Raw genomic sequence first — 14,142 nt, forward strand, 5'->3', positions numbered from 1 at the left:
CAAATGTTTTCAAAATGTCCGTATTTTACTGAGGTGTCATTTCAGTATTTACACTTCTACCTCTGAATCTTTTTTTCTTTTTTAGAATTGAAAACTGTTGATACTGGATGGAATGTGGTCTGTCTGGAATGAGATGTGATACAGCTCATTTTGTATCCTAGGGTTAGATTAGTTTACAGGTGTTCAGGCGATGGAGGTCCAGTATTTGTCTTTTTAAAAGGATGACCTGCATTTAATTCATGTTTTCCCGTATCAGAAGTTGTGGAATTGTATACATGTTTAACTAGCTCACCTTGCTTTCAGTCAGTGTGTAGTAAAATGCAGAACTGTATTTTCTTTTTCTCTTGCGTATTGGGAGTTGCCAAATTTTAAGCACCAGGGATACGGTATTTTAGTTTGTAACTCTTAATTTTATGGAATTAATTATACTGCATAGCTAGCCTGACCTCCAAAATAGCAGCAATGGTAAAACTACCTATATGACTTCTAAAAGCTCATTTCTGTATTCCTCATAGAAGCGTGGGCAACCTGGAAGAACTGTGTTTATGAGGTGGTTGGGAGTTTGGTGCTGGCAGCAATGTACTGCCAGTGATTCCAAAAAAGTTGTGATTTTTGCTCCTCTAAGTAAGTACGAACAGAATGATACAGTAATATAAAAAAAAAAAAAAAACCTGTGGCAAAAAACATGTACTTAATGTCAAGGAAAAACAAAGTAATAGTATGAAATAGTAATATGTTGCTGTGGTACCGTGTCCTTTAATGGAAGAGATGAAAAAGATCAGTGACTCGCACATAAATGGGAGTTAATACATCAATCCATGTAGAAATGGATAACAAATATTACATTTACAAGATGTTTTTATATTGTCAATTGTTTAATTGTTGGGAGTTGCCAACACTACCTATGCACCTACACTAAATTCAAGGGAAATTTTTTTTTTCCCTTGCGTGTGGTTTTGGCTGTCATGTTTGTTTAGGGAGTTTATAGCTGTACATTTTGTTGTTTGCATTCGTATTTGCCATATGAGAAAGAGCTTTTAGTTAATTTTAAGTCACGTGTCCAATGGAGTCCCAAAAATAATGAAATAAACAATTTAATTACAAAATGTTTAAGTGCAGCCTTTTGAAACAAGCTCCTCATTTTTGTCATTGATAAGTGGTAAGCATTCTGTACTTTTGTTGCAGTCAGGAGTTTTTTTAATCATCCAGGATTATGATTCCAAGGTGTACTATTTCTTCAGATACTTGTATTTTGTACAGTGCTGTCACTTCAGCTTTGCAAGGAGCACAGTGAGATGAATAAGGCTCTGTACTGCCTTGTGGTTTCTATTTTATACAAGTCCCACAAATTTCGTAGAGTTGTGAGAAAAAGTTGCAGCAAGAGTTGCTCAGTCTGAAGAAAGAAGCAGGTTAAGTCAGGGCTGAGAGAGGGTTGGAATAGTCCTGTCCTTTGGGGAGCTGTAGAGTCACAGAATCACAGAATCAGCTAGGTTGGAAAAGACCTACAAGATCATCCAGTCCAACCATCCACCTACCACCAATAACTCCACTAAACTATGTCTCTCAATGCCACATCTAAACGTTTCTTGAACACCTCCAGGGACAGTGACTCCACCACCTCCCTGGGCAGCCCATTCCAGCGCCTGACCACTCTTTAAAAAGAAGTAGTATTTCCTAACATCCAGCCTGAATTAGCCTGTAGCCTAAGTGCAGTTCAGTGGTGAATGACACAGATGGGATGCTGGACAAAAGGTTTTTTTTCCAGCAATTAGAGAAACATAATACTTTGTTTGTTACTTAATATCTTTGGCTGATGCTGCAGTCCAGCAGTCCCCAAGAAAACTAGTTAGTATGTTGACCACGCATTTCCGAAGCGTATTGCCCGTCTCTGCTGCTGCCAAACCTCTGTCATTTGTGTGTCTGCGTCTGCGCGTGTTTGGGCCTTGGGCTGCAGTGGTTGCATCTGTCAGATCTTGAAAAATTGCTTTCTGCCCCACAGTTGTGTAATATTACGGGAACACTTAGGAATAATGATTTCACTGTTTGTAAAACATAATCCGTTTTTTTAACCTATTTTTGCCTTTAAGCAACATCTTTCTCTGTGGAAAAAACAAACAAACAACAACAACAACAACAAACCCAAGTGTGCGAGCATTATTTCTTGATATTTATATTGCTTTCTTTTTTGCATATACTGAAGCAGAATGCAAAGAGTAGGTGCCGTGTTTGCTTCATGATCATGACCAGGAGTGAATGTTTTAAAACATAAATGCATTTGCTGGTAAACTTTCTGGAGTCTGGTATAAATCAAAAGAGCACACGCTGCTGAAAAAATAAAAGTCCTCGTAGACTTGATCTGCCTATGAATTTTGGTTGGTTCCCACAGCAAGATTCACTGACAGGGACCTTTCTTGTACTCTCAGCTGTTGTAAAAGTTGCACGCACAAGGTTTTTTATTAGTAACAGAATCAGTGGAACTAGTGAAATCTTACTTCCGACTCATTTGTCAGGAGAAGTGGTATTTTTTTTTTCTTTTTATTTCTGATGCAAATATTAAGCACCCTCCTAAGTAACCAAGACCGCCTGGTTTGGTCACCCCTGCTTCTCTCCTGTGATGTTTCCACACCATGACGTTCTTTGCCTTACTGTCCATGCATGGGTTTGGTTGGTAGGCTGGACCAGAGTTAGGCAGTGCAGTTACCAGCTCATACATGCCTTTACCCCTGTAATGAGTTTGTTTGAAACTCAAACAGCAATTCAACTCAAATCAGCAGGGAAGGAAGGTAAAATAGAGAGATGCAGTCATAAAGTGGTTGCAAAAGGCTGCCTTGTTTAGGGAGCTAAGACAGAAATGATCCTGTTTTTTGTGTGTCTTTATGCTAGGCTTTAGATTAAAGACAAATTAAAAAATCTTTAAAGAACATTTGTTTCATTAAAGGCATTTAGTGAGTGCTTGGCTTATGGCTTCTACTCATTGGCAATATGACTGCAATGGAAGTTTTTTTGGTTTTGTTTTCGTTTTTTTAATGTACCTAGCTTTCTTTTGCTAGAAGTCTGTTCTTTAATGTGTCTGCAGTGCCTCATCATTTGTACAATACTTAAAAGGTTCTTAATGTGAGCTGGAAATGGAGATATCGAAAAGTGTGTCATTACAAGCCTCAAAAATCACTTGTTACACTACAGTAGAGAGAGAATTCAGGTTTTTCTATTGTTTCTGTTGATTGTGGTGAGTAAAGCCATTGCTTTGCACAAACAACATTCAGACCTCTAAGTTCAGTTTCCAGTTCAGCTACGCTCTGGTTTGAGTTCCCATGTCTGGGCAATGGCAGTCTTAGATTTTTTTTTTGTATCTATTAGATCAAATGCAACTGTTGTTTATTCTGCAAAGGTTATTAGAGTGATAGCTCAGAAAGTGAAAGACATTTTCCCAAAACTAAAACCATTACGTGATTTCTTCTGTCAGCTTTCTGCTTTCCATCCTCTGCAACTGCTTTCCCTTTCAGAAGTGAGAGGCAGATTGCTTCTTGTTGACATGAGACGTTAGTTGCCATCATCCCACTATCTACAGTTTTGTAATTCTGGGCTTGCTCCCTCAAGCTTTGGGTCTAGGAGCCCATAATATTGCCATCTTCTAATTCCTCATTCAAGCACTGCTGATGGTGAAAAAGGGTAACTTGTGGTTTTAGCATGCCATCCGTCTGCTTCCTGTTGTGCTGTTCTATACACAAATGTTTCTGTGCTTCCCTTTCATGTTAAATTTATTCATCGTTTCCTTCTTATATTTACTTTGTATGTTGTGCAGGGCAAAGTCCACATTTTTATTCTTTTATGTTCAAAACTTTGAATATAGTTCTGAGAGCTTATGGAAATAAATAAACGACTTGGGGTTAATTATTCTGACGCTGTTTTTTTAAAAAAGGTACAGGTAGATGAATTAATACTTTTTGTTCTTTTCTGACCAACGTATGAAGAAATTGCAAAGTATGGTATAAAATAATGAGACCTCAGTGATATTTATTTTACTTCTAAGACCGTCCTCTCCCTCCTAATGAAAAATGCCAGGTAGAACATGAACAACTCCATGACTGTAAATGCAGGGAATCCTTTCTTTTTTTTTCTCCCTTACTTCCTTTAATATCGAAGAAACTTAGATGTTTTTTATTGCCTTCAGTAAGTTTTGGCTTATATTTTAAGGCCCAAACCCAGGCACTTCTTATTGCCATTGGCAGTTAATTCCAGTTGTGGATCTCAGTGTAAGAAAAGTATCCAAGACTTCAGGAAGTCAGACAGAAATGAAAATATCTCAAAAGGCACTGACCTTGCCAACACCCATGAGGATAAAAGGACAAAAGAGCTGTGCCAGTATGGTGTCTTTTTGTGTCCAGTTCTCTTCTCTCTGCACTGTAGCGCTATAAGAAGGTTTCCCTGATGGAATCATACTGCCATGAGCCGCAGCTCAGTCCTGCTGCTAGCTGTATATTGCCTGCTGTATGGACTCACAAATGCATTAGCAGAGAAACTAAAGCATTATTTTGCTGTCAGTAAAATTCTGTGAATAATTGCCAATCAGCACAGTTGTATACCATGTTAAATAAAGAGGATTTTGTGCCTTAGTGGAAGAGGATAAATGACCTTCGATTTCCTGCCTGTGAATATGGGCAGTTACTGCAATTTTTGAAACTTTGTTTGCTGCAGATTAATTCTTCTTCTCTGTTTGTCCTCTCCTTCAGTATTGGTGGGACTCAGAAGGGCATCTTCTGCCTTTGCATGGCTTGTGACAGTGGTGTTATAAAATTAATGGTTCTGTTGTTTGTCTGTGTTTTTGGTGTTTATTTACTATGTATATTTATTCTGTTGGATTAGTAGTAGAGGACACCAGCATCTCTTCTAGTTAAAATGGGGGTAAAGTTTAACATTCTATGCGTAATATTTGAAATGTAGTAATTTTGCTAGATCAAATCAAAGACTTGTAAGTTTTTGGGCTTTTGAATTAAATTATGTGTGCTTCTTACTTCTGTCTTGGGACTTTCTAACAATAACAGTATACAGTCTCAAATAAAATTCATGTAGCATTTCAGAACATAAAAGAATAATGTAATGTATATATAATGTAATAACGTAATGTATATATAATGTAATAATGTATATATAATGTAATAATGTAATGTATATATAATGTAATAATTTTTGTGTCCTCGAGTTAACTTGTTGAGCATTGCAGTGACACCATATTTATTAATTGTTAGGGGAATGTACCTTGTATGGTCACACGCAAGATTGATGCTGATACGTCATCTTTGCTATGGTTTTTTTGTTGTTGTTGTTTGTTTTTAGTGAAAATAATGTGCTTTCTGTCCTTAACTAGGTATTCACATTTAGATTATTTTGTATTGCTAGCTTTGTGAAAATTTTCTGGTTTGAAGTTGTGTGATGTTAACTTCAGAGGAAGAGCCCTGTTGGCTCCCCCATTGTCAATCTGGAAATATTTTAACAACAAAAGTAGTTATTCTGTTAGTAATGCAGATAGAAAATGAACAGCGAAGTAGTTTTTAGAACTTACCAAACGTATGTTTTAGTGATAATCCCTAGTTATGGGTTGAGGGTTTTATATAAATTTAATGTAGCTACAGGTTCTAATGGTATTTTAAGTGTGTAAAATGACGATAACCATACTTTAATTTAGTTCTGCTGGGTTTTCATGTCAAGTAAAGTAAATATTTGAAAGTTAAAACGAATGTGCATCTGTTCAGAATGTCATCTGTTCCCCCATTTCCTCTTCTGACTGAATCAACAAGTTAGTGTTAAAGGATGAAAGGATGTTAAACATACTACCCTCCCTTCAACCTCTGTCCATTACTGTTTACAAATGAAAGTTTCTGTTCTGTTTTTGCTCTTTGGTGACTTCTCCTAAATCCTCCTAACCATGAAGCTAAATGGTCTCCTGTGGATGATCATCTGTTACTTTTGCCCCCAGCTGGCTTCTCAGCAAGTACTAGAGCAGTCAGCAGTGACCTGCTCTGTGTGCAGTATGGTTATAAATATATTGCGATGTGTGCGTGGAGATGCATGACGTCTCGCCTTCAACAGTCTTGTTGGAGAGCACGTCTAAAAAGTTGCCAATAAAAGGATTGGTACAGTTGCCTGTGCAGCTTTAATTTATCTTTGTTTTGCTTGTGCAGATTGAAACAAAATCTTTGTAGGGTCTGATACTGTCCTTCTGTGCAGAACCACGGCCTCATGCAGTGAGTGGTGGTCTCAGAATGAGTGTCTGCATCGATGATTCTTGTTTGTGTTCCTTGCTTCATCTTCTGCCTCCGACTCCTCTCCTGTTTTACTGAGCATCTTCCAAAAGTGAACGTGGAACTGCTGGTTTTCCAGACGGCTTTCCTTTGTAACATAAATTGATGGAAATGAGGATTAAAAACCAGTGCTAGCAAGAGTCATATTGAGGGCCTGTCATTCCCGTATTAGAAATAAATTTATTTGTAGATTATACAAAGTTGATCTGCAGAATTAGGTGAGCTGGCCAAGCTGGGAGAGGCAGAACTTTGTGGAAGTTATGTGAAGATTTATCAGATAGAGACTACTGCATAGAAGTAGATTGCAGAATTTGAAAGCAGTTTACTGTATTTCCTTTTGAGCATGACTCTTGTATCTGCCTCTGTTCCTGGCTTAGATTTATGACCTCTTTTAATGTGTTAATAGATTATTTCTGTCAGGCACACTCATACCATTTCCTATTTTGCTCTCTTTATTAAAACAGCAGGGTATGACTTTAAGTTCTAGAAATAAGCAAAAATCCCTTCTGCTTATCCATACATTTTTGAATTAGAGTGCATAAGTCTGTGTGTGTAAAAAATGTAATAAAAGTTATTATGTTAGCTGTTTGTATCTATCTGGAAGAAATATCTTTTTTAATAAATAAAGACATATAAGAATATCATTATGCATTAAATAACAATAGAAAATAAAAGTAATATTTGTTGTATATTATGTGAAATTGTAACTTAGTCATACTGTGCCTTCCTTATTGAGGTCTCAGTTATCATAGAATCATAGGATGGCTTGTGTTGGAAAGGACCTCAGAGATCAGCTAGTTCATAGAATCATAGAATCATAGAATGGCTTGGGTTGAAAAGGACCTCAAAGATCATCGAGTCTCAACCCCCCTGCCAAGTGCAGGGTCGCCAACCACTAGACCAGGCCGCCCAGAGCCACGTCCAGTCTGGCCTTGAATGCCTCCAGGGACGGGGCATCCACAACCTCCCTGGGCAACCTGTTCCAGTGCGTCACCACCCTCTGTGTGAAAAAGCTAGTTCTAAGCTTCCTGTTGTGGGCATGGTTGCCATCCACTAAATCAGGTATCAGATCAATCTGCCTGGGGCTCCATCCAACCTGGGCTTGAACACCTCCTGGGATGGGGCATCGACAGCTTCTGTGGGCAGCCTATGCCAGTGCCTCACCACTCTCTCAGTGAAAAATTTCCCATCTCATCAAAATCAGCCCTTATTTAGTTTAAAGCCATTCCGCCTAGTCCTGTCACTATCTGCGTATGTAAAAAGTTGGTCCCCCTCCTGCTTATAAGCTCCCTTATATTGGAAGGGAGCATTATAAGCCTTATATTGAAAGGCCACAGTGAGGTCTCCGTGATACCTTCTCCTCTCCATGCTAAACAAGCTCTGCTACGTCAGTCTTTCTTCATAGGAGAGGTGCTCTAGCCTGGTTATCATCTTTGTGGCCCTCCTGTGGACCGTCTCCAACAGCTCCACATCCTTCTTGTCCTGGGTGCCCCAGGCCTGGATGCGCTAGTCCACATGGGGTTTCACAAGAAAGGAGAAGAAGGGGACTGTCCCCTGTCCATCTCCCTGCTGGCCATGTCTCTTTTAATGCAGCCCAGGTTATCTGCTGTATTATCATCGCGTCTTATGCTGGTGACGTCCTTTCACTACTTTCATTCAGGTGTGTGTTTGCTTTTGCCTGTGGAGGTTGATACTGTATAGCAGAGGGACTTTAGCCATAGCTGGTAATTGAGGAAAATGATAAGGTTTTGTAAGTAATCCATTTCTGTAAAGTGATACGGGCTTATAGCATTTCAAATAACATCTCACTGTAGAAGGCAATTTCTGCTTTAGAGTTCTGTGAAGGTTTACAAATTATTCAGGGTTCTTGTCATTCCAAAGGTTAGAAAGTGTAAGTGTATGCAGCCACTTTCTTTGACACAAAAACTAAATGCTAACCTAATCTGTAGGGGCTCCATGGAAGCGGGCAGAGAGAGTGCTTTTGCACTGCTCTGGGAAGTTCACTCAGAAGTTGGCAGAGCTTATTGACAGGGCTTCTCCCAGCGTCCTGTCCCCGAGACGCTGCTTAAGGCAGAATAGCCAGGGACATTGTTCTTCACAGCGGTAAGCTGGAGGTTGGCTTGACCTGTCATCAAATTGCATTGTAATTGAGGTGCTCTGAATCACCTCTGGAAGAGCCTACTTATGTCTGATAATTATGCTGGAAGCTTGCGGAGCCTGTCCATCTAAATTAGATAAGTTAAGTTAGACCCAGTAAGTACTGATATTCGTATCCTTTGTGCTTTTTAAAACTGAGACAGACCTTTTAAAGCAGTGAGTTATGTAATTGAATGGGATGAGTGTTGACTTGCAATTTGGTGTTCAGTGTGAATTTGAACATCAGAATAGTGTTACCAAATATCTACAGTACTTTGCATTAATGTGAGAAGGTTTTTTTTTGAAAAATTGGTGACTTTTCCATTTTGCTTTTAAGTTCCAAATTTTGGAAGTAAAAATAGAATCTGTGAATTTATCTTTAAAATACGAAGTATGATCAAAATTCCTTTCCCCTGACATCTGCTGTGTTTTGATGGGTAAATAATAGCTTTAAAGCTTATAAAAACGTCAGTTATCTTATAAAAATCTACTTGAACTTAAGGATAGCAAGTAGCTTGGTAAAAGTGCATATTTGTTCTGTTATTCTTGTTACAAATATGCATGTAAACTGTATTTAAACGTTTCAGAGTTTTTTTATGTTAGAGTTCATGACTGTGATTTTCTACAGACATTTTAGGGACGTATTAATTCACGGCTTCTGATTTGCCTACGTAATTGGCTGTTTCAGTTAAGTTGTTGATAATAGATCTGTTGTGAATTGGATTCTTTGATTTTTAGCATGGCATGAATAATTGCATTAATACTTTGGTCAATATATTTTTTTCTGGTAAAATGTAGTCGTATTGAAGTATGAATAGTGCTTACGTTGCCATGACTGTAAATCCTATTGTAGTTTTAATGACAGTGCCATGTGTCGGAGTGGACATCAGTATCAGATTCTGTGGCCTCTATCAGAAAAATCCAGCTCCTGTTATTTTCAGAAGTGCAGTGGTTTGACGCTTGGGCTGTGGATGAATGGATGCAGTGGAAACTAGAGAGGAAAAAAGCCTGCAAATGATGGAGTGCTTGAGTAGGGCTATAGAAGAGCAAATGACAGCATGTACTCTTGTTTGTATTATGGCATTTAGCTGTAAAATGTGCCAGCAAACGATATATTTGTGTATGACAGTTCTGATTTAATCATTGTTCTAATTACTATAATGGCTTATATCTTCCAGGCACAGCTAGTCGATCTGAAGTCTGAACTGACAGAAACCCAGGCAGAGAAAGCAGTATTGGAAAAGGAAGTCCATGATCAGCTTTTGCAGCTTCATGCTGTTCAGCTTCAGTTACATGCCAAAACTGGTCAGAATGTTGATTCTGGGGCTATTAAGGCAAAACTGGTGAGTATGGTGCTTGAATGGAGGATTGTACTTTCCCCTCTCCTGCCTGAAGCTCTTCCTTGTGAGTTATGAATAAGCTGATGATAAATTTTCACACTGAAGATGTTGGAGAGAGTTAACTTTTTTTCTAAATAAAGTGCATTGTTAGTGGTTAGGAACTATTAAAAATAATAAGTAAGAATTTAAGTTATTTTTACATTATTACTTTTCTGAGCGGTTTATTAAAGCAAAGTAAGAAAATATTGTGGTGAATTATAATGCTTTTTATGGCAGCAGAAGTTGCGAAAGATGATAGCTTCCAGTGTAAAAACACAACCAAATCTTCACATGTTGTAAAACAGTCTAGAGGGGAAAATCTTCTGTTTGTGCTGTAGCTATATTCTGGTAAGAGTGGGAAGGTGATTGTTTTGCCGTACAAAGAGATGGTAGATGACGTCTCAGTCCTCTCTTGTACTTTTTCTTTCAGAATGCTACAGATGTTATCCATTGTTATATTCAACGTACTGCCATAAAAAGACCAACAGACCACTGATAATTTGAGAAACTTAGACCTTTCAAACATATGCCAGAAGATAACAATAATTTAACTGTGGAACTAAGTAGCTTTGACTGCTATCCGGAGTATAGTATGCTTTGTTACTATCCACAGCACAGATTCATACTCTAATACTGATACTTTTAAAATTAGGAGGTGGTGTAATGCTGTCTAGGTTCTGGTTTCTAACTCTTGGCATAATTCAAAGATTACCCATCTAGCTGTTTCTAAAATTGCTTCACGAGTTGCTTCTAAATAGCGAGTCTCACCATCTGTGTAATGTTAAATTAGTCTCTGCTATTTTGTCCTGTTAATTAATGTAAAATAAAACACAGTAACAGGCTCTCAGTCTCAGGGGCCAGCTAGGCTGTTCACTAAATAAGACTATCCCAAATTCTTTTGGTTTCAGATGCAAAGGCTGTAATTGAATTACAGCTGTATTCTTACATCTACATACTTGCATGTTCAGTATAAAGAATAACACTTTCTGGATTGTCCACACATAATTGATTCTGTATTGAATTATAACTTATGCGTAAAAAAGTCTTTTTGAGCCATTATTAATTGGACAAGTAAATAAGAATTAGTTAAATTCCACACACATATTCTAACTGTTAGGCTTCAGTTTTACATGAAGCAAAATTTTTAGCCAACCCAAATTATGAGTGATTTCCATTCCTATATTTTATTAGTGAGACTTAACTTCTGAGTGACACAGTCATACTTAGAACATATTTCTTTCTCCTTACTTTGTTAGAAGCAATTTCTAAAGATCTATTAAATCTCCATGCAAGTGACCTCAGTCTGTTTCAGACAGCTAACAATAAGTACATTTTTCTTGTGTTGCTTCAGATTTTATCCACTTGAAGTTGAATTTGCTAACAGTCTAGGCTGATATTCTCTCCCTATTTCCGTGTAGTTCCTTCTTTTTTTATAAACATGGGGGCTAATCTTTTGAGGTTTTTTTTTTACTTTGCCTTTAGGGATTTTGTAGTTTCAATGGAGAGAAGCTCGCTTTTAAACTCTTGTAGATACAGAAAACTATATAGAGCTTGGCGTAGCCTGAGCAAGCAAAATTGAACATTCTTAAATGACAATAAAAATGAGAAGTCTGACTTCTAGGTAAATAAAAACTGTCATGCTGACCTTCTGGCAGTCAGAAGCCTCTAGGCCAAAGGGAGACTGAGTCAACGGTATATGCGATGGGAGAGTAAAACTCTATAGCAGTTAGTTTACTGCTTTCTGTATTCGCTACAACCACTCTTCTTTTGTATGTAGACTCTTAGTATAAATATAGGCACTACAAGCTGTAGCTTTTAGGAGTGATGTATTTGCTTAGTCTAAGCATGATAACTTTTTTAGTATGAGAATGAAAAATGTATTTTGTTATACTTTCTGAAAGGAAAAAGTCAATTGTCAGTATCAAGTACTGTATTATAGAAGACATATTTTTCTGTGATACTTTCAAAAAGCTGCTATCAGTTAAAAGCTTCTTAAACTTCAGAACAGCCAAGAAGTAAATTACTTTCTGCTTCTTCCTCTCAGTGCTTTTCATGTTAAAGATTCTTGGTATTTTAGGAGAAAGTATTGTTTTCAATACTAAAATAAAGTTAAGGTGTTTTTAATGATAAAAACAACAAAATACCAACATTGCTACTAAGTACAATTACAGCAATGTGTTGTTTTTTTTTTAATTCCTTGTAATAAAATGCACAGTCTGCTGGTAGATTTCTTTTGAAATAGGTCATTTACATTAATGCTTTTTCTTAAAGTTCCAATTACCTGTTTCTCTAATTATGGAACTCTTTTCTTCTGTCTTAAGTCTGTCCTTTCTGTGGATGAAATGGTAAGTATACTGATTGCTCCTTCCCCTTTTTCAAATGGTTAAGTGCTTTTGTTTTGTGTGACAGTTTACGTGTGTTGGCCTCACAAACTGGCAAAGCAGATCTGTCTTGTTCCATCTTCCTGTCAGTTGGCAAAATGCTGTGTGAAGAACTTTATTTGCATTTTTTTGTTTGTCTTTTCTAACTTTGTTGCCAATTTCCTACATCTGTATGTATATTTTTATTATTTTCACAGGTAATTTAAGATGATATCTCACGATGTGATATTCTGATAAATTATTTTGGCAACATGTCCAAAAGACTTTAAGGTGTTATACAATTTCTTCAGCAAAGCATGAGGCATAATATGATCTATGTGTTTTATATATTACATTTTTCAAAAAACTTCTGATAGTTCTTCCCTATTTTTTCTCTTTTTTCAGTTCTTTTAGTGGGTGTGATTTAATATATGTTATATACTTACCTGTTTAACAGCCCGCAGATAGAAAGAAAAAGTGATGCAAAGTTAACTTCTGCTTTTCAGTCTTTCCCAGTGATAGACTTGAGAATTTTTAAACAGCTTTTCCTCTTTTATTACATTGTATACCTCAGCCTCACTATCATTGCTCCTTGTTTGTTTTCTTTGGAAAGCCACAGGACGTCTGATAGCTGTAAGCTTTGATCGTCAACGTGGCAATTGCATTTTTGTTTTCTTACTTGTTGTATTACCAACAGAAAATACAGTTCTTTATATTTACCAAAACCTCTGCAATACTATGAGCACCAGAAAACAAGAAACATGATTCTTTAACTTGCTCATTTTTTAAAAACATATTTGGAGTCTTTTATCACATTTCACAGCAGTCACTCAGAGCAAGACGTATCCTTTCAGTACATCCTCAGTGATTCTGTACTGCAAACCTTTGACTTTTCTTTATGTAGTGATTGATTGGAGAGAGTCCAGTGGCTTCTGGGTCACAGAGCAACAGCCACAGTAATGGAGAAAATAGGAAGAAAACTTTGGGATTATGTCGTTCCTCGTATTTTAGATACACCATTTAAAATGCACAACTAGAAGTTATTCCAGATAGGAAAGAAACATATGATTTTCTGTTACATTTAATTTAGCTAATGAATCAAATTCAGAGAAAATCAGTGGAAAAACTCAGTGAGCTTTTAAACTGACTGCTTCGTAATACCTAATGAGAAAGTGTTGTGTGTGAATCATGTACATTCATATGTCTGCTTCATATTCTAGTCCTTTTTCACATTTTCAAATAAAATGAGTCCTAAAAGGGAGTGCTTCCACAGACAGTGGGCTTGTACTGTTGCAGCACCTGGATGCAGTCTTGGCAATATGTATAAAACTAAAATAAATGCTAGCTGTAGACAGACTCTCCAGCTACTGTAAAAGTAGTATTGTGTCTGAACTGTGACACTTCTTACAGCTGAAGTATGTGTCAGATGCAACACAGTGTTTTGGCACTCTTGAATTCTTGTAATTGCCCTCCAGCTACTGGCAGTAGACGTACATTGAAATAGCCCAGAATCATCATTACAGCAGAGAGAACTGGAATAGTTTTACAAACTACTGTTCATCAAATGTAGATTAGCCAGAATTCTTGTTTTATGAGTGAATACTGCAGGTCATAAAGAGATTTGTTGAAAAATAGTTGAAGTTATCTCACAAGACATCTCCAAACCCAAGACAGAGACCAGACGTGTCTGTGTGGCAGGTTTTCTAAGGTACATATCAAGTCAAGCCGGATGTGAAACTGGGTCATTATGAGAATTACTGCGCATTCAAGCAGTCTTTGTTTCACGCTTTCCGAGCAATGTGCTAGGCAGTTCTTGGCCAATACATATATATGTGTAATGTACTCAATTCATTTAACTGGATACAGGTGTTTAACAGATGAGAGATAAGTAGAGTCAATCAAATCCACAGTTGTCTTTCTGGCAAAGAGCTACAAATGCCTACATACCTGTTGAGAAAATACCTCTTT

General features: G+C 37.3%; 1 protein-coding gene across 1 annotated transcript in view; it reads left to right on the forward strand.

The window, feature by feature from the left end:
• Positions 1-14,142, forward strand: part of GOPC (golgi associated PDZ and coiled-coil motif containing) — a 29,990-nt gene that overhangs the window by 5,023 nt on the left and 10,825 nt on the right. Inside the window, exon 2 of the mRNA XM_021390139.1 lies at positions 9,614-9,778. Within this exon, the coding sequence (XP_021245814.1) occupies positions 9,614-9,778 (165 nt within the window). The remainder of the gene's footprint in view (positions 1-9,613; positions 9,779-14,142) is intronic.

The sequence above is a fragment of the Numida meleagris genome, chromosome 3, assembly GCF_002078875.1.
Source record: "Numida meleagris isolate 19003 breed g44 Domestic line chromosome 3, NumMel1.0, whole genome shotgun sequence".
NCBI lineage: Eukaryota > Metazoa > Chordata > Aves > Galliformes > Numididae > Numida > Numida meleagris.